This window comes from Chiloscyllium plagiosum, chromosome 26 (assembly GCF_004010195.1).
Source record: "Chiloscyllium plagiosum isolate BGI_BamShark_2017 chromosome 26, ASM401019v2, whole genome shotgun sequence".
Taxonomy (NCBI): Eukaryota; Metazoa; Chordata; class Chondrichthyes; order Orectolobiformes; family Hemiscylliidae; genus Chiloscyllium; species Chiloscyllium plagiosum.
Window position 1 is genome coordinate 6,047,752 of NC_057735.1, and position 21,256 is coordinate 6,069,007.

The 21,256-nt window shown below is 43.7% G+C and overlaps 1 protein-coding gene across 4 annotated transcripts in view; it reads left to right on the forward strand.

The window, feature by feature from the left end:
- The window catches only part of LOC122563049 (ETS domain-containing protein Elk-4-like), a 60,198-nt gene that overhangs the window by 23,891 nt on the left and 15,051 nt on the right, over window positions 1-21,256 (forward strand). For 3 of the 4 annotated variants that reach the window (XR_006315475.1, XM_043716385.1, XM_043716383.1), the window contains 2 exons: window positions 14,380-14,601; window positions 16,305-17,150. Coding sequence is in view for 3 of the 4 variants with exons in the window: in XM_043716385.1 (XP_043572320.1) it covers window positions 14,395-14,601; window positions 16,305-17,150 (1,053 nt within the window). In the remaining variant the exon portion in view is untranslated. Of the gene's footprint in view, window positions 1-6,238; window positions 6,340-14,379; window positions 14,602-16,304; window positions 17,151-21,256 lie in introns of all 4 variants that reach the window. The other variant, XM_043716384.1, reaches the window with a different exon arrangement.

Genomic DNA, 21,256 nt, shown 5'->3' on the forward strand with positions numbered 1-21,256 from the left:
GGTCAGGTAGGAATGGAGGGAGCGACTAAATCAAAGTAGTGTTGAAGTGGGAGATAATGCATTCCAGATTCAGGGTGTCTACCTCCTGAAAATAAACATCCTGGACATTGTCTTAAACATCACCATATCACCTGAGTGACAAAGTAAAACAACAATGATCAAGGACTCACATAAAAGCAAAATACTAGAGTCTTGTGGTGCTGTGGTAATATCCCTACCTCCGAGCCAGAAGGACTGGGCTCAAATCCCATCTGCTTCAGAGTTGGGTCAGAACATTCCTGAACAATGGGAACATTCTGCAGACGCTGGAAATCTGAACCTAATATAGATAAAGCACTGGAGAAACTCAATAGGTTTGGCAATATCTTTGGAGAGACAAACCAAGTTGATATTTTGAGTGGTGTAACTACTTCAATATTCAAGCAAGACCCACAAAGGCAGGGCAGCAGCAACAACAAATCTATTATGGGGTGGGAGGGAAACTGGGAAGGAACTAAGTTCAAGTTGAGTTGGAGGGGGAAATAAGGCGCTCCCTGTCACCCATCCCCAAAAATGTGGTCCCCACTTCCTGAAAAATGTTTTTCTTTTAATATCCAGCAATGCTTGTACACACCAGTAAATGGCTTTTCTCCATCATTAACTTTATACCTTTACCCACTGCTAAATCACACACCTTCCCAATTAACAAATTACTTGAAAGCCTGACACAGGTGTGCAATGATACTAAAACTGAAGAAAAGGGAGGAAGAGAATTAAATCAAAACACATTTCATTGAATCTTTACTTTGTAGAAGTAGGCCATTCAGCCCATCTTGTTCACACCAATCCTCTGAAGACCATTCCACCCATACCTACATTCCCTACCCTGTTCCTGCATTTTCATGGCCAATCTACCTAACCCGCACACCTTTAGACTGTGGAAGGTGGCACGGTGGCTCAGTGGTTAGCACTGCTGCCTCAGCGCCAGGGACCCAGATTTGATTTCAGCCTTGGGCAACTGTCTGTGTGGAGTTTGCACATTCTCCCCGAGGATTTACTCTGGGTGCTCCAGTTTCGTCCCACAATCTAAAGATGTGTAGGTTAGGTGAATTGGCCGTGCTAAATTATCCATAGTGTTCAAGGATGTGTAGGTTAGGTGCATTAGTTAGGGGTAAATGTGGAGTAATGGGGTAGGAGAATTGGTCTGGGTTGGGATACTCTTCGGAGAGTCTGTGTTGGGCCTAATAACCTTTTCCACACTGTAGGGATTTAGATTAGATTAGACCACACCAACCCACCGAAGCGCAGCCCACCCAGACCCATTCCCTTACGTTTACCCTTCACCTAACACTACGGGCAATTTAGCATGGCCAATTCACCTAACCTGCACATTTTTGGACTGTGGGAGGAAACTTGAGCACCCGAAGGAAACCCACGCAGACACTGGGAGAATGTGCAAACTCCACACAGTCAGTCGCCTGAGGCGGGAATTGAACACGGGTCTCTGGCACTGTGCGGCAACAGTGCTAACCACTGTGCCACCGTGCCATGGATTCTATGTTTTCTATTACCCAGAGAAAATCCACACAGACATGAGGAGAACATGCCAACTCCACAAAGTCACCCAAAAGTGGAATAAACCTGGGTCCCTCGCACCGAGAGTCAGCAGTGCTAACTGTTGAGCCACCGTGCTGCCCGAATCGGAGGGTGAAATAAGCTTCTCCACCCTCTGCAGTACCTACCTCTTGCAGAAGCAATGCCACTCAACCGAATGGCTTTTCCCACCACCAAATCATCAGTAACTTTCACCTGTGAACCACCACCATTAAACTGCCCATGTTTTCAATTGTTCAATTCATATGCAGACCCTATCAAGGGCATAATAAAGCTGTTCATGTTATGCTGTCAGGAGCACCAGCTGCACCCTATTACCTCTAGCATATTAAACTTTAAGGGGTACCTCCGAGGCAAGAGGCTCCGTTCAAGTCCCCCTCTGCTCTATAGGTGTGTGATGTCATCTCCAATCAGAAAATGGCTATCCTTTAATGGGCCGTCTTTAATAATATTGTCATATCAGACCTATGCTTGTTGTTTGAATGAACTTTTCTCATCAGTCTCATCACCCTGAATTAGAATCCATCACTGTTCTTCCACTGGCACTGGGTCAAAAGCCTGACACCCCCTACAGCAGTGTGGGTGTCCCTGTGCCCACCACCCCTTTCTCAAGGACAATCGAGGGTGGACAATAAACATTAACCTTGCCAGCATCATCCACATGTGAAGAACAACCATTGCCTTGCTTGTTTCCCCTCGCCTTGCTAAGATTTCCATAACTTCATAGGGCAAATGGGTTCCTTCTGTGTTGTCATCTTTGAAATAATTAATATCTATTTTTCTTTTGAAAATTTAGTTTTGAATGTGCTCTCATCATTCTTTCAGACAGAGCAATATGGCGTAAAATTACCTTTCCCCATCACCCTTCTTGGCCTGTTACTCATCTGCACCTGAGTCTTTTGCAAATGGTGTCTCTGCTTATGTTACTGCTCAAAGTCCATCAGTTTTCTCCAGTGAAATTGCTTTCTCTTGGATTCTCTTAGCCCATCGTGATGATGCTATGACTTTACAATGGCTGTCCCGGTTTCTTTTACAGAGAGGTTGAGGGGACAGGTGCCCAGCAGTCTATGAGAAGTTAAACGACTTGTGAAACAATGAGTAATTTTTTAAAAGTTGGAACAGTAGAAGCTGCCTGAGTGGGTGGTGTGGTCAAGCTCTCACCCACAGCACCTGGATCTTTAGTTTAGCTTTCAGCAGAAGTTGCTGGAGTTGTGAAAAGTTGTCACAACTGTATCTGCTATAGCTGAAAGCTGGAGTTCTCTTTTACTCTCTCTCTCACTCTCTCAGAATTGCCTTTTGATGTTCTTTCCTCCTGGATTGGAGAAATGCATGTGAGACAATCTATTTTCTGAATCGGCCTTTCGCCGAAGGTGTGTGTTTATGGGATTGAAATAACTGCAGAGCGGCCAGGTTCCATCCCCCTTTATTTGCTAGCCATCCAGCTCGGAGTCAATTCTCAAACTGAGGAGATTCTAATCTCATGGTTATATGTTTTTTTTCTTTTTCTTTTTAATCTCTTGGTTATAGTGTTGTTTTCCCAGTTGAGGGGATTTTAATCTCCTGGTTATATTGGTCATCCAAGGCTCCCCTGATTGGCCCAGGTTAACAACCCCAATCAACGCCCTTGTAGTCACAAGGTCCAGCTGATCCCAATCACTACAGGGATGTCGGCACATTGGAACAGCAAATTAGTATTAGTTCCTGTATCTATTATTCTGCTAAGTTTTCCCATAGAGTTAAGTTATTCCAATTCCTTCCTTCCTTGCTGTATTTTAACTATAGTGAAGAATAAAGTGTGTTCTGCTTTAAATCCAATAGTGTGACCAGTTGAATTGAACCTAGAATGCAGCACCTTAACATTTGCCCATAAAATAGGAAAAAGTTAGGGTCTAGACTACCTTCTGAATGGCTTGAGAGGGTTTGTGTTGCTGGAAAAGCGCAGTAGGTCAGGCAGCATCCAGGGAACAGGAGAATCTGATTCTCCTGTTCCCTGGATGCTGCCTGACCTGCTGCGCTTTTCCAGCAACACATTTTCAGCTCTGATCTCCAGCATCTGCAGACCTCACTTTCTCCTTGAGAGGGTTTGATCTAGTCCATAACACCAGTGTATGCCTGATGAGTGAACTTTGGGGAGCTGGTTAACTAGACTTGAACGTATTGGAGGAGGATGTTTGATTGTACATGTCAGGCATGACATGACTGGTTCGGATACAGCTTGCTTTCCAATGGTAACTACTGGGCAGTCACTTGGAGCAGCAAACTTGGTGGATTTTTCTTTCTCCTTCTCTTCCCAGACAAGGGGGCACTAAGGCCAAATGTGGGCAACATCACTTCCCATCAGTGAGTCTAGCTATAAATCCAGTTTTGAATCTATTTTGTGCAACTCAGTATGGTTTTAGTTTCCTCATTTTATTTTTTCTTGAGATGTAGGCATCACTGGCTGGGCCAGAATTTATTAACCATCGCTATGGCCCTTGGATGCAATTGAATGGCTTTCCCAGCAATTTCAGAGGGCAGTTATAGTCAGCCCCATTGCTGTCGATCCAGAGTCATTTGTAGGCCAGACCAGGTAAGGATGACAGATTTCCTTCCCTAAAGGACATTTGCAAACCAGTTTATAGCAATCTCAATGGTTTCACAGCCTTTATTAGATGCTTAATTCTGGATTTTGTATTGGATTCAAGTTCCACCATCTGCTGGTGTCTCACAACATTATTTTGGTCTCTGGATTATACATCCAGTTGACAATATCACTGAGGTATTGCCTCTCCTTTGTGAACCAGATTCCTGGATTAATCCAGTTTGAGATATGGAATCATATTTTACAAAACAAATTGGTCTTTATATAGTTGGCAACAAAGCTATCAGATTCTTGTAAATTCTTGGCATCTACTGCACTGATATCTTCAGTGAAGCAATACTATAGTCCTTATCTAGCGTGACCAATATGGCTCCACCTCCACCCCGATTTGGTTGCCCTTTGATGTTAACCAAACTAACCAGTCCATTGTAGTAACCTCCAACAGTGGGTTCAAAAGAAAATCAACCATTACTTTCTCAGGCCAACTGATGATAGCTTCTAGAGGCTAGCCTTGCCTGCAATGATCATCCCTACAATTTCATGGTATACATCAATGATTTGGTTTTGAATGAAAGGGGGTATGACTAAGAAGCTTGTTGATGATACAAAATCTAGCCGTGTGGCAGATAATGAGGAGAGGAAAAGTTTGGACTACCAATGAACTGGGCAGGTGGAAAATGGAGCTTAATCTGGAAGAGTTTGAGGTAATTACATTTTTTTATATAGAATCCTGACAGTGTGGAAACAGGCCATTTGGCCTAACAAGTCCACACTGACCCTCCGTAGACCTTCCCACCCAGACCCATTCTCCAACCCTATCACTTTACACTGACCGTGACTTAAGCACCTAACTTGCGCAGCCCTGAACACTTTGGGCAATTTAGCATGGCAATTCAACCTAACCTGCACATCTTTTGGATTGTGGGAGAAAACCAGAGCACCAAAGGAAACCCATACAGACATGGGGAGAATATACAAATTCCACACAGAGAGTCACCCGAGGCTGGAATCAAACCCGGGTCCCTGGCGCTGTGAGGCAGCAGTGCTAACCACTGAGCCACCGTGCCAACCTATTTGAGGAAGGCTTTCGAGGAAGGGAATGTAGAATAAGTGGTAGGATAATGGAAAAGTAACAAAGCAGAGGGGCCTTAGAGTGTGCGCACGCACACCCCTGTAGGTGTTTGTACAGCTTGATAAGGTAGTTGAAGGCAGATGGGGCATGGCTTTCTTTGAGGGACAGAGCATGAAACTATATAAAACACTAGTTAGGTCACACCTGGAGTACTGTATGTTGTACTGGTCACTGTGCTAGAGGAACAATGTGATTGCACAGCAGAGGGTACAGTGGATATTACCAGAATTTTAGTTGCAAGGAAAGTTTGGATAGGCTCATATGTGTTTGTTTGGAACAGAGAAAACTGAGGGAAAATTTGATTGAAACATATAAAATAAAGTGGACAGAAAGGCCTCTTTTGCCTTGGTTGATGGACCCACAAACCGATTGCACAGAGCTAAGAGGATCACAGGGGATTGGAGGGGATTTTTTTGACCTGGAGGGTGATGGGGTCTGGAAGTCAGTACCTGAAAGGCTGGTGGAGGGAGAGATCCTTATTGCATTTACAAAACTCTTGGATTTACATTGGTGTCATAGCCTACAAGGAAACCGGTCAAGAACTGGAAAATGGGATTAAGCTAGAAGGATGTGTTGGCCTAATGATCTAATTTTGTCTGGAAATTCCAATAATTCAATGAATAAACACAAGACTCACCTTGCAGTTACCCCATACAATCCCCACTTGCTGAGCGAGGTTAGTGTGTTGCAGGGTTGGGGACCTATTTAAAGTGAGCTGAGCCCAATATCAAAATTGTCATCTGAGAGGAGCCTTGTTGCCAATTCCAGTTCAATGAATTCCTGAAGGTTTCTCCTATGACTGCCCCACCCTTTCAAACCGCCTTATTTTCCAAACTCCACTTAAACATTAACAATGAAAGTATTCAAAGAAAAAAAAGCACTTTTTTTTGTAAATACTCCTTTGATTTTTTTTCTCTGATTGTTGGGTGCAGCAGAAACTAGGGGATTAATCTTCACCAACTGAGGACTCCAGGAAGATTCCAGAACGATTTGCAGCCCTGTGGAAGAGGGAGATGGTTATCGAGTATGAAACGTGCGTTTCCTAATTTACCACTTTCAGAACTATTGGACAATTATTGGGGGGCGGGAGGTGTAGTGGTAAAACAACTGGGTTTATAATCCAGGGGTTGTTGATAATGATCTGAAGCTTCAGGTTCAAGTCCTGTCAGGGTAGCTGATGATTAAAATCTAAACACTGAAAACTGGTCTCTGTAATGGTCACAACTATCATCAATTGTTGTGTGAGCTAATTTGATTCCTTAAAGTCCTTTTTAGGGAAGGAAATCAGCCAAGCTTACCTGGTTTGGCCTACTCTTGACCCCAGACCCACAGGAAAATGGCTCAGTAAACCTCACAGATTGAGGACGATTTGGGAGAAAGCAAGAAATGCTTGCAACGCGTGAAAGAAGAAGTAAAGTTGTGCTTCACTTTGAAACATTAGCTAAAATATTGTCTGTCATACATACAGCAAAGACAAAGAGAACAACACCCCACCTGCCACACCACAGTATGACTGCACCCTTTCCATATTTAGTCTTGTCATGTTTACTCCGAGTTAACAGCACAATGATTACAGCAACCAATTGCCAGATATTTGCCCTTCGGCAGTGGAATGCTTGAGTCTGTGCCAAGCCCTTAACTATTAGTTGTTTTCCCTCTGTCTTAGTTTATCCTTCTCCACAGAGGATAAGTCCCAAGAAGGTGTAACCTTCAGGAGACTCTGGAAGGTTATCTCAGAGGAGAGTGACTATGTGCATGGAGGGATGGTCATGTGTGACTCTTGCTTTTTTGAATTGTTCAATATAAACCAATTGAGTTTGCAGGATATAGCCACAGCTTGATCACAAGCAAGAAGCTAGCAGAGCACAGATGGTTCATTTAAGTGATATCAGAGACACAGCCTGTTTAAACCATCAGTACTTTATTACACTATTTCTACTCTTTCCAGAATTTGATTTCCTATAGCATGATATCAGGATTTCCAAAGCATTTTATACCCAGTTAAGTTCTGTATCCCATCACCCTTCATTTATATGTGTGTAGTACACAACACTGACCTAGCTAACACTGAGTTAGCTCCTAGAATGAACAAAGTCCCTGACATTCCTGTTTGTATCTGTCAGCCAGGACTCCCTGATTGATCCAGGGTTAACAATCCCACTCAGGATTCTATGAAGTCCACCTGTCTGACATTGTTACAGTCACTACAAGTACTTTTAAAATGCACTTTCTGTTGTAATGTAGGAAAGCGTGGCAGCCAAATTGTACAGTGTACAAAACTGATTGTGTCACTGCACAGATTCCAAACCAGACAGGCCTTTAAGATAGAATCCCCATAGTCCTGGGAGATTGCTCTCTCATTAGACAGAGACCAGTGGTGGTGGTTTAATCAGGGGGTAGGGGTTATCAAGGAGAGAATTTTGGCTGGTGCACTAATTGAATCCATGCTGTTGGCATCACTCTGGATCACAAACCAGCCATTCAGCCAAGTGAGCTACCTCAAAATAGATATATGAACTTAGAATGTGATCTTGTAGTATTGCCTTCATGTTCTCTATGTCGTGCAGTCAGTGTATTGTGTTCCGATAGTGTTGTGTATGTAATTTATAGTAATGTCAGCACAACATGCAGACTATAAGCCCATAATATTAAAACAGTGTAAATAGTTTTGTTAATTAACTTCAACTTACCTGTCTCAACAAGATTCTGACTGTCATAGTATTTGTAATGTGATCATAGAATCCCTATATTGTGGAACCAGGCCACTTGGCCCAACAAGTCCATACCGAACCATCAAAGAGTAACCCACCCAGACCCATTCCCCGACTATTCTATATTTCCCTTGACTAATGCACCTAGCCTACACATTCCTGAACACTATGGGCAATTTACCATGGCCAATTCACCTTACCTGCACATCTTTGGATTGTGGGAGGAAATTGGTGCACCCACAAGAAACCCACGCAGACACAAGGAAAATGTGTAAACTCCACACAGACATGTGAAGCAGCAGTGCTAACCACTGAGCCACCGTGCCGTCCGTGACTTAGGGCAGCACTTTGTACTGGCAGCATATACTGCCCCAAGGAACCACATTGTAGTGGCATGTCACATGACCATCTTTCTTGTGTGAGGTGGAATGAGGGGGATTGATCGTGACACTGGGAAGCGCTCCCTTGCTCAAAATGCCAGCACTGGACTTCAGCAAGGGTGGATGCAGCCTTGGTTTATCATTTTTAGCTTCTTGTGAGGCAACCCTTCAAGATTGAGGTTGATATTCCTCCACTCCAGAACTGTACGTCCTGAGCAGTCTGATGCACTCTGGATCTGCACTCACCTGGGGCGGTGATGTTTGAAGAGGCAGCTGCTAGGGTCTATGCAGCTATTGCTGCTGCTTGCACTTGATCTCTATCTGGGCCTGTCAAAGATGCTCAATATGGCTGCCACCTTTGCTGATGCTTCTCCTCCATTTTTGACACCCTTAGGCAAGTGATTCCCATGAGCCAATAGGGATGTTGCACTTTCTCACAGTGGCTTTGAGGATGTCCTTGAAGTGTTTACTCTGTGCCCCGGTAACAGTTTGCCATGATGGAGCTCAGCAGAGAGTTTTCTTAGGGTATTTGAAGAAGCAGCAGATGATGCAGCCCATCCAATGGAGCTGATTTGTCAGTAACCAGAGCTTTGATGCTGGGAATGCTGCCCTGGGGTAGGGGGCACTGATATTGGGCCTTTGCCTCCCTACAATCCAGCAAATCCAATGTCAGTGATGTTCCTCCAAATATTTGAGATATCTGCTGTATATTGTCCATGTCGCTGACAAATGCAGGAGGGCTGGTAACGTTCCTACCCTGTAGAGCACTGAGGTCTTCGTCACAAAATATTCTGTTTCCCAAATGGCCAAAGGCTGCACTGATACAGTGACAGCACCTCAGAGGTAGCAGCACTATCTCTCAGTTACTGCATTACAATTTCTGACGAGATAACTTGAAATGGCAATGGTGACAGTAGTCAAATTTGACTTAGTGTCAGTATTTCGATCCTGTTTCCCAGTTCACTTCAATTTAAGAACAAGGTTTAATTTTGAACCTTGATGTTATTAGTTTTTCTTTGGCTTTACAGTTCTAAGTAATGTACTGGGACATGTTAAAGTCAATATCCTGAAAGAGTTTAATATAAAAACCCACAACCTCTTTGATCAGCCAGCTGTATTAAATTCCGCTTTCTCTGAATCCTGCTGATTTGGGTGAACACATTCTGCAACTTCAGTCTATAACCCTCCATCCTGGTTAGTTTTTATTCTTTTGGTGCTAGGCTGCACTCTTACCTTTTGAGTCAGAAGATTGTGGTTTCAAGACCGGGAACAGACACAAAATGCAATGTAGCTCTGATGTGGTGCTGCTCCCATTTAAATACTTTTTATAAAAGTTAATACAGGGAATATGGGCTTCGATGACCCGGGCTGCATTTATTGAAAAGGTGGTGAGCTGCTTTTTTTGAACCACTGCAGTCTATTTGGTGTAGAGGAAGGGAGGTCCTGGAATTTGATATTGAAGGAACTGTTCCATCCTTTGAATTTGATATTAAGATAAGGCCCCTCAGGTGGAGAAAAGAAACCCCCAAAAGATTTTTTTTATATAGGGATGCAGGGATACAGAATTGGTTATTCTAGCATAACATGCAGGTCATTATTTATCCATTATTTATCCAACTCGGCTAAATAATGGATAAACTGGTCAGGAATGCCTTGCTGTTTGTGGGATGTTACAGTGCTCCTATTAATTGTCATAAATCCTACATTATGCGAGAGATGCACTTCACAGGCTGTGAAAAGTGCTATATCAATGCAAGTTCTTTCTCTGATTGAAGCCAGATTACTATTTGTTTATGTAGCAATGAGTCATAGACTGTTTCAAGGCATTCTGTATTGGGAGGCCCCCAGCAGGGGTGATTTGTGATTTAGTCACACAATGGAGTTTAGATTAATTTATTATTACATACAGCCCATTTAATTCCTTTGTGAGAATTTTTTCACTAAATTTGCCTGTTTGTCACATCCATTAGTGATCTCCTCTTCCCTGAGTTAGTGGTGATAATGTATGTTTAAAGCATTAGCTTTTTTAACCACTTACATGCCAAATTTATTTGGGAAGTTTCAGAATTGATCAAAATATATTTTGCTTTTGTACTTTTCTGACTGGATTTCGACTCTCCACACCCCATAATCTTGGTTCATCTCTACAGATCCTAATATGTAGCAGAGTCCATTCACCCATCATCCCCTGCAAATCATTGACCAAGATTGACACCTTTAAATATAAAATTCTCATCTTTTTTTTCAAATTTGCTCGCTGTCAGTTGAAAAGCTGGTTTCTGATTAAGACTGGTGCTAACCATCTGGTTTCAACTCCTGAATGAACCAAGTCACCATGAAAGGCCCACCTTCTCAACCTCGTCCATTGCTTGAGGCATAGTCAGCCTCAGGTGAAATTGATCCCCAATGCAGCAAGACCTAGACAATATCCCAGCTTGGGCTGACAAGTGACATTCATGCCATACAATGGTCATCTCCAATAACAGAGACTGTAACCGTCACCCCTCAGCATTCAATGATATTACCATCACTGAATTCCCCACTATCAATATTCTGGCAGTTACCATTTGAACAGAAACTGGCCTGGACTACCCAAATAAATGCCATCTTACAAGGACAGGTCAGGGGCTAGAAATTCTGCAACAAGTAACTCATCTCTTGACTCCTCAAAGCCTGTCCACCATCTACAAGGCACAAGTCTGGAGTGTGATGGGATACTCCCCAATTTCCTGAATGGATGTAGATCCAATAACACTCAAAAAGCTTGACACCATTCAGGACAAAGCAGCCCGCTTGATTGGCACCACATCCACAAACATTCACACCCGCTGTTACTGACACTCAGTAGCAACAGTGTGCACCATTCTCAAGATCTACTCTAGAAAGCCCTTCTTGAAGAAGGGTTATGCCTGAAACGTCGATTTTCCTGTTCCCTGGATGCTGCCTGACCTGCTGCGCTGTTCCAGCAACACATTTTCAGCTCTAGAAACTCACCAAGGCTCCTCAGACAGCACCTTCCAAACCCCCACCATTACCATCCAGAAGGACAAGGGCAACTGATAAATGAAACCATCGCCATCTCCAAACCTGACTTGGAAATATATCGCCATTCCTTCACAGTGGCTGGGTCAAAATCCTAGAATTCTATCCCGAAGTGCATTGTGGGTTATCTACAGCAATGATTTGTAACTGTTCAAAGACACAGCTCAGTACCACCTTCTCAAGTGGCAACTAGTATAGCGTAATAATTATTGCTCCAGCTAATAAAGCCCATACCTCCAGAATGAATGTTTAAAAAGCTCTCTCCCTTCAGGGAGAGAGCAACCTATAGTTCACTGGGACTATGGGAACTTTCACCTCTTTCCCTATCTCTGCAGCATCCTCTGGTTTGTCAATATTTTTAATCAATCTGTCCAAGCATGTTATCTCTGGACTGGTTGGGATTTGGCCCAGAGGGAGGGACACTAACACTGTGCCACAAGAGCCCATCTCGTTGTTTTATAAGTCAGTTCCCTCAGCTACCATTGCAGGGTTGTGAAAAAAGTTTGGAACTGATATATTACTTGAGAGTGTAGAGTTTATCCTTACATTGTCTGTCACGATTTTTATTGTTCCTTCAACAGGGGATTTACAGAGAAAGGTGATTGGAAACTAAATCATGGTTCCTGAAGACTTTCTAAAACCTCCACACAGGAGAGTGAGAGAGACTTAGAGAGAGATTTTGCAACTTTGCCTTTGTTCTGTACTGCACTGGCCACACACTAGCCATGGTCACCTGGTCAGAAGCTAATCAAAACGTAATCGAGCAATTCTTCCTCCACTTCAGATCTCATTGCTCCATGCTATCTGGATTTGCTCTCCCCATTCCAGCGAAAATTGACATCATGTTCAACCCAAAAAAAAATGTTTCAGGTAGCATGAAACTGCAGCCATTTCTTTTTCTGTGCAATCTCCTTGGTTTAAAGCAGTTTCTTTTTTTTTAAGTCCACAGTCCAAAACATAAAGTAAAAAGATGTTAACTTTACATCCTTTGGCTGAACAGTATCTGTGTACTACGTTTTGTTGAAATGTACTCTTTAGTTTCAGTGATATATTGTTTGGAGGTAAAGAGACCAAAACGATGTGAAAACATTGACTCTGTCCACCTTCAGTACAATAATATGCTCCATATACAAATAATTCAATTTTCTAGCATCCACAGTATGAGGTGAGGCAAATCTTTTTAACATAGTAGGTTTTTATGATCTGGAATGTCTAATGAACGGTTGTTTGAAGAAGATTCAACACTTAATTTTGAAAGAAAACTTAACTTATACTTGAAAAGGAGAAATTACAGATCAACAGGGGAAGAGTAGTCTCAGAAGGTTGGCTTGAATGGCCTCATCTATGCTGTGAAATTCTGTTTCTTTTTTTGTATATTTTACTTATATATGAAAGACTCACGTCTAACTATTGCTCGCTTCAGTCATGCCAACAAGACAAGCTTTCTGTCATTGTCTCTGCTTGACTGCATAATAATCAGGCAAACGTGCCTTTAACACTTAACTGAACTGTTCTCAAACTTGTCCCTGATCTGTAACTCTGTGAACAATGTCTCAGTGAATAGAATTAAGGTAAGAGATGGGAGGAGCTGGGATTGTTCTCCTTAGATCAGAGAAGGTTTTGAGGAGATTTAGTGGGAGAGTTGAAAAGCATGAATGACTCTGCTAAAGTTAGTGCAGAGAAACTATTTCCAGTCACTCAACAGTCAGTAACCAAAGGACGCAGAATTAAGATGACTGGTAGAAGAATTAGAGCTGCACAAGGAAAAAGGCTGGTGGAAGCAGAATTAATAATAAATTTTAAGAGCGAATTTGGGAATGATACATAAATGGGAATGAATGCAAGGCTATGGAGAAGAAGCAGATTGAATAGTTGTTTCAAACAGCTAGCACAGGTCTGAAAGGCTGAATGGCCTCCTTCAGAGCTCCAGCATTCTATTGTTCTGTGAATTATTACTGAATGCCATCTAGAGACTGAATGGCAACATTGCAGCCTCCTTCAGTAAATCAAAAGTCAACAAGAGTCCCATATGACATGTCAACTTCTGTTTCCTTTTCTCTATTATTGTTTATTCCAGGGATTTCGATTTTTATGTCTGATTTTCATTGTCTTCTTTTTAAAAAGTTCTTGTCGGTCCTTATTTACTGCCCCCTCTGCTCTCTCATTTCAGTTACAGTTTATTTTCCCTACTTTCTATTTCTTTGTCATACATTCTGTTTCTCTCCTTTAGAGCCATAGAGATTTTACAGCCTGGATAAAGGTCCTTCAGTGTATTGTGCCTGTGCTGGTCATCAAACATCATCTATTCTGATTCCATTTTTCAACACTTGGCCCATAGCCCTCTGCATTTTGGTATTTTGAGTGTTCATCTAAATACCTCTTAAATGTCTTAAGGGTTCCTGTCTCCACCATGCTCTTTTAGGTAGTGAGTTTCAAATAATATCTGGGTGACAATAGACAATAGTTGTAGGAGTAGGCCATTCTGCCCTTCGAGCCTGCACCACCATTCATTATGATCATGGCTGATCATCCTCAATCAGTATCCTGTTCCTGCCTTATCTCCATAACCCTTGATTCCACTATCCTTGAGAGCTCTATCCAACTCTTTCTTAAATGAATCCAGAGACTGGGCCTCCACTGCCCTCTGGGGCAGAGCATTCCACACACCCACCACTCTCTGGGTGAAGAAGTTTCTCCTCATCTCTGTCCTAAATGGTCCACCCCGTATTTTTAAGCTGTGTCCTCTGGTTCGGGACTCACTCATCAGCGGAAACATGTTTCCTGCCTCCAGAGTGTTCAATCCTTTAATAATCTTATATGTCTCAAGGAAAGATATTTCCTCAAATCCCCCCTAAACCTCCTGCTCTTTACCTTAAAGCTGTGCCTCCTGGTTTTCTCTTCGAGTCAGCCCTTTAACAAGCTTTCCTTCCTGACCCACAGGTGGCAGTGCCAGCCATGGATAGTACCATCACACTCTGGCAGTTCCTGCTGCAACTTCTCCTGGAGCCCAAGAATGACCACCTGATCTGCTGGACATCGAATGATGGGGAGTTCAAACTGCTCAAGGCTGAGGATGTGGCCAAACTCTGGGGATTTCGCAAAAACAAGCCCAACATGAACTATGATAAGCTGAGTAGAGCTCTGCGATATTATTATGACAAGGTACAGGCTACTATTTCCACATATTTTGGCAAAATGGTCCGAGACAAAGCAGGTCACCGTTTTCTCAATCAAGCGAGAAGTCAAACCAATTGGCGGCTCAGTGGTTAGCACTGTTGCCTCACAGTGCCAGGGACCTGGGTTTGATTCCAGCCTTGGGTGACTGTCTGTTTGGAGTTTGCACATTCTCACTCAGTCTTCAAGGGTACCCTTCGGGTTCTCCAGTTTCCTCCCACAGTCCAAAGATGTGCAGGTTAAATGGATTGGCCAGGCTAGAGTGTCCAGGGTGTGCAGGCTAAGTGGATTAGCCATGGGAAATGTGGGGATATTTAGGAGGGTTTGATTGGGATGCTGTTTGGAGGGTCATTGGGGATAGGCTAATGGGTGTGGGTCTGTGTGGGATACTCTTTGGAGGGTAAGTGTGGATGTGATGAGCTGAATGACCTGCTTCCACACTGTAGGGGTTCTATGGTTCTAAAGGCCAAGGCTAATAATACCATAAGACAAAAGAGCAGAAGAAGGCCATTCAGCCCATCGAGTCTGCTTCACTATTCATGGCTAATCTGATAATCCTCAACCTGTCTTTTCTCCATCACCCCTGATTAAAAATCTGTCCATCTCAGCCTTGAATATACTTAACAACTCAGCCTTGGCAGCCCTTTGTGGTAAAGAATTTCACAGATTCACTGCCTCCTGAGCACAGAAATTCCTCCACAACTCTGCGTGACCCTTTACTCTGAGATCCAGATCTCTCCACAGGGGAAGAAACCTTTCTGAATCTAACCTATCAAGTCCCTTAAGAATCTTGCAAGTTTTGATACTGCCACCTCTCATTCTATAAACTCCAGGCCCAAACTACTCAACCTTTTCTATTCAGACAGTCCCTCCACACCCGGGACCAACCTGTTGAACTTTCTCTGGACCATATCCAATGCCAATACACCTTTACTTAGATAAAGGGCTGAAAGCTATTGCAGTGGAGGCTTGGATTCAAATCCCAGTTGATTAGCTTCAATTTTGTTTAAAGTTTATCTCAATGGTGACCATGATCTCTAGCATCTACAGTCCTCACATCCTCCATGTAACTACTGATAATTCATAATATCCTGTAGTGAGGAAAATCTACCATCCTTATGCAGTCTGGCCCAAATACTACTCCAGACCTGCAGCAATGTGGTTGACTATTAACTCCCTCAGAAATGACCCAGAGAGCCACTCAGTTCAAGGGCAATTAGGGATGGGGGACAAAAGCTGGTCTCACCAGTGATGCCCACATTTCATGAAAGGATAAATTTGCAAAACAAGAAGTTCTGTCTGACTTTAGAGTTTGCATGTTCTCCCTGTGTCTGCGCGGGTTTCGTCCGGGTGCTCTGGTTTCCTCCCACAGTCCAAAGATGTGCAGGTCAGGAGGATTGGCCATGCTAAATTAGCCATAGTGTCCAGGGATGTGCAGGCTAGGTGGTTTAGCCTTGGGAAATGCAGAGCTACATGGATAAGATAGAGGTGTTACAGGGATAAGATAAGGGTGTGGGCCTGGGTATGATGCTCTTTTGAGGGTCCTTGTGGACTTAGGGATTGTATGGCTTGCTTCAACGTGGAGGGATTCTATGATGACTCTGAATTGAGCAGCAGTTCCACATAAAAGGCAGGCAAGTCAGCATTTTCAAAGTATTTACTGCATTCTGATCTTTTTGCTTATTCCGCAGAACATTATTAAGAAGGTGAACGGACAGAAATTTGTCTATAAGTTTGTGTGCTATCCGGAGATACTGAACATGGACTTCAACATGGTGGGCCGGCCTGAGAAAGGAATGGACATGGCTTTGCCTGACATAAGTCGGCCACAAAAGGACAAGGAGAACCACAGCCAGGAGAAAGCAACCTCTTCCTCCAAGATCTCGAGTCGCAATGACTACATCCGCTCAGGGCTCTACTCGTCCTTCACTTTGAACTCGCTACAAACTAATCCCAACATCTTTAAGTCCATTAAAATCGAGAACCCCGGTGAGAAACTACCGGAAGAGAAGAAGAAGAAGAAGCCACCTCCTCAGGAACCGGTCACGGTCATTAAGTTTGTAACCAACCCACCGAATAGGGAGCTGCCGGCTGCTATGGTAGAACCTGTGGTGGTGCCCTCGGTTGCGGTGACCCCACCGAACCCCACATCGTCAGAGGAGTCCCTGACTGTGCCAAACATAGTGACGTCCTTCGCCTCGACTCCATCGTCCGTCTCGCCCCCCACGCCTCTGCCATTGAGTCCTGGCTCACCCATTTTAGAGCCCTCGCTGGATCCTGCTGCTGGTCTGGCCGTGGAGACTGAGTTGGCCACCAGCCCATCAGATGACCTGACCCAGTCTCTGGAACTCTCCTCAGACGGGGAAGATCCATCGCTGGACAGCTCGGAAACCAGACATCACAAGGGTCGGTCAAAGAAGCCTAAGGGACTGGAACTGACTCCAGCTTTGGTTATTACCAGCAGTGATCCAAGCCCTCTGGCTCTGCCAAGTCCTCCCCTCCCAGCAGCATCATTGACACCTGCCTACTTAACCCAGGTCAGCCAACTGGAATGTTCTTCAATCTCAATGTTTATTTCTCATTAAGATTAATGGAACCTCTGGTCTCACTCTTGCTGGCAGTGCTACCCTCATAGATAATCTATTTAAAATAAAAGTTGACATATTAGTAGCAGGAGTGGCACAGTGGCACAGTGGCTCAGTGGTTAGCACTGCTGCCTCACAGCACCAGGGACCCGGGTTCAATTCCACTCTTGGGTGACTATCTGTGTGGAGTTTGCACATTCTCCCTGTGTGGGTTTCCTCCAGGTGATCCGGTTTCCTCCCCCAGTCCAAAGCTGCATAGGTTAGATGGATTGGCCATGCTAAATTGTCCATAGTGTCCAGAAATGTGGAGGTTAGGTGGCCAATGTTGGACAAAGTTAAAATTCACAAAACACCAGGTTATAGTCCAACAGGTTTATTTGGAAGCACTAGCTTTCAGAATGCTGCTCCTTCATCAGGTAGTTGTTAGGTGGATAAGCTGTGGAAAATGCAGGGTTATAGGGATAGAGTTGTGAGGGTGAATTTGAGTGAGATGCTCTTCGGACAGTTGGTATGGAATTGATGGGCTGAATGGCCTGCTTCCACACTGTAGCGATTTTATGAGTAGGCTCTACCTCACTTTGCATTGAGAGTGTGGTGCTGGAAAAGCACAGCAGGTCAGGCAGCATCCAAGGACCAGGGGAATTTATGTTTTGGGCATAAGCCCTTCATCAGGAATTGTTTTCTGATCGTTTTCCAAATGACGGGCTTATGCCCGAAACATCAATTGTCCTGTTCCTCAGATACCTGACCTGCTTTGCTTTCCCAGCACCACAATCTCGACTCTGATCTGCAGTCCTCACTTTCTCCTCGTCTCCTTCACTTTGAAACTAGCCAGCCACGAAGAGCTGGTTAGCTCAGTTGGCTGAATGTGTAGATTGTAATGCAAAGTGACAAACAACAGTAAGGCTTCAATTCCCACAGTTGAGATTACCATGGAGGATTGGCCTTCTCATCCTCTCCCCTTGCCTGAAGCATGGCGACCCTCAGATTAAACCATCACCAGTCATCTCTCTCTAATGAGAGGCAGCCCTCTGTGCTGGAAAGACTATGTTAAAAATCACACAACACCAGGTTATAGTCCAACAGGTTTATTTCAAAGTACAAGCTTTCAGAGCGCTTCTGTTTTGTGAGACCAGGGCAACTTTGCATTTCACCTTTTTGATCGCCCACTCAGTAGGATCATTGCTGACACTCTATGATGTCTCAACATTCCCATGCTATCCCTTAATCCTAAAGGTTTATTGATCTCCATCATGCCTATTATCAGTGACTGAGCATCTATGATCTTCTGAGGAGAGATTTGCCAAGACTCTCAGTCCTCTTAAAAAAAATTCACTTCACACTCCCCCTCCTCAATCATTGATACCCAAATCAGGGGAAACAGCCTCTGTGCATCAACCATAATCAGTTCAACAGTAAAAATCAAATGTGCAAAAAAGCCCATGTATTTACATGTGTACAAGAATTACAAGGATTTACATGTATTTGGAAAAGCACGGGCTGATTAGGGATGGAGTCAAGATTAGGGATAGTCAGCATGGCTTTGTGCATGGCAAATCATGTTTCATGAACTTGGTTGAGATTTTTGAAGAAGTAACAAAGAGGATTGATGAGGGCAGAGCAGTAGATGTGATCTATATGGACTTCAGTAAGGTGTTCAACAAGGTTTCCCATGGGAGACTGATTAGCAAGGTTAGATCTCATGGAATACAGGGAGAACTAGCCGTTTGGATACAGAACTGGCTCAATGGTGGAAGACAGAGGGTTGTGGTGGAGGGTTGCTTTTCAGAGTGACAGCCTGTGACCAGTAGTATGCCTCAAGGATCAGTCCTCGGTCCTCTACTTTTCATCATTTATATAAATTATTTGGATGTGAACCTAGGAAGTATAGTTAGTAAATTTGCAGATGACACCAAAATTGGAGGTGTAGTGGACAGCGAAGAAGGTTACTTCAGATTACAACAGGATCTTAATCAGATGGGTCAATGGGCTGAGAAGTGGCAGATGGAGTTTAGTTTAGATAAATGCAAAGTGCTGCATTTTGGAAAAGCAAATCAGAGCAAGTACTGTAATGGTAAGGTCCTGGGAGTGTTGCTGAACAAAGAGACCTTGGAGTGCAGGTTCATAGTTCCTTGAAAGTGGAGTCGCAGGTAGATAGGATAGTGAAGAAGGCGTTTGGTATGCTTTCCTTTATTGATCAGAGTATTGAGTAGAGGAGTTGGGAGGTCATGTTGCGGCTGTACAGGACATTGGTTTGGCCACTGTTGGAATATTGTGTGCAGTTCTGGTCTCCTTCCTATCAGAAGGATGTTGTGAGAATTGGAAAGGTTCAGAAAAGATTTACAAGGATGTTGCCAAGGTTGGAGAATTTAAGTTCTGGGAAGAGATTGATTCAGCTAGGGTTATTTTCCCTGGAGCATCGGAGGCTGAGGGGTAACTTTTATAGAACTTTATAAAATCATGAGGGGCATGGATAGGGTAAACAGAAAAGCTTTATTCCCCGGGATATGGGATTCCAGAACTAGAGGGCATAGGCTTAAGGTGAGAGGGGAAAGATATAAAAGGGACCTAAGGGGCACTTTTTCACGCAGAGGGTGGTATATGTGTGGGATGAACTGCCAGAGGAAGTGGTGGAGGCTGGTACAATTACAGTATTTAAAAGTTATGATTCGGAGGTGCCGGTGTTGGACTGGGGTGTACAAAGTTAAAAATCACACAACACCAGGTTATAGTCCAACAGGTTTAATTGGAAGCACTAGCTTTCAGAGCGCCGCTCCTTCATCAGGTGATATTGGAGGACACAATTGTAAGGCACATAATTTATAGCAAGAATTTACAGTGTGATGTAACTGAAATTATACATTGAAAAATACCTTGGTTGTCTGTTGAGTCTTTCATCTGTTTGAATACCATGATAGTTTCACTTCTTTCATGTGTAAATCACAAAACCTTTTTTTTTTTAAAAGTTGCATTCTCAGGTTAGCTGTAACAATTGATGTTGGCTAGACAATATGTTGAAGGTATTGGTCCCCTATGTTCACTGTCTATGCCATGATGTTTAGATTGATTCTAATCTAAAAAGTGAAATAACAGAGTTTTACATGAGTTCATGCATTTTTTGAGCAAAGTACAATTTAACTCTGGAAATACAAATTCACCCCATAAAATATATGTGTGCATGTGGATCTTTGTCTGTCTGTGTATGTATCTGTCTGGGTTGGGGGTTGTGAGTGTGTGAGGGAGTGTATATGTGTGTTTAGTGAGGGTAGAGTGTCTTAAGTCTGTGAGGGGGTGCATGCGTGAATGTGGGAGTGTGTGTGCGTGTCTGGGGTAGGGGGTTGTGAGTGTCTGTGAGAGAGAGTGGATATGTGTGTGTATGAGTGTAGAGTGGTACAAGTCTCTGAGAGGATGCCTGTAGGGGTGTGTGTGAGTGTCTGTGTGTGTGTCTGTGTATATGTGTGTCCGTGTGTATGTGTGTGTAGGAGTGTCTCTGTATGTGTATAGTGCAATGGTGGTCACCTGTAATGTGACATGAACCCAAGGTCCTGGTTGAGGCCCTCCCTATGGGTACTGAATTTAGCTATCAGCCTTTGCTCGGCCACGTTTTGCTGCTGCCTGTCCTGAAGTCCGCCTTGGAGGATGGTCATTCAAAGGTCCGAGACTGAATGTCCTGGACCACTGAAGTGTTCCCCAACTGGGAGGGAACCCTCCTGTCTGTTGGTTGTTGTGCGGTGTCCATTCATCCGTTGCCGTAGCCTTTGCTCAGTTTCCCCAATGTACCATGCCTCAGGGCATCCTTGCCTGCAACGTATAAGATAGACAACGTTGGCTGAGTCACATGGTTACCTGCCACGTACAAGGTGGGAGGTGATCCCACATGTAATGGTAGTATCCATGTCCACACTCTGACACGTCTTGCAGCGCCTACCGTGACAGGGTTGTATGGAGTTGTCCTGAGAGCTGGGCAGCTTGCTATGAACAATGATCTGTTTGAGGTTTGGCGGTTGTTTAAAGGCAAACAGTGGAGGTGTGGGGAAGGTCTTGGTGAGGTGCTCATC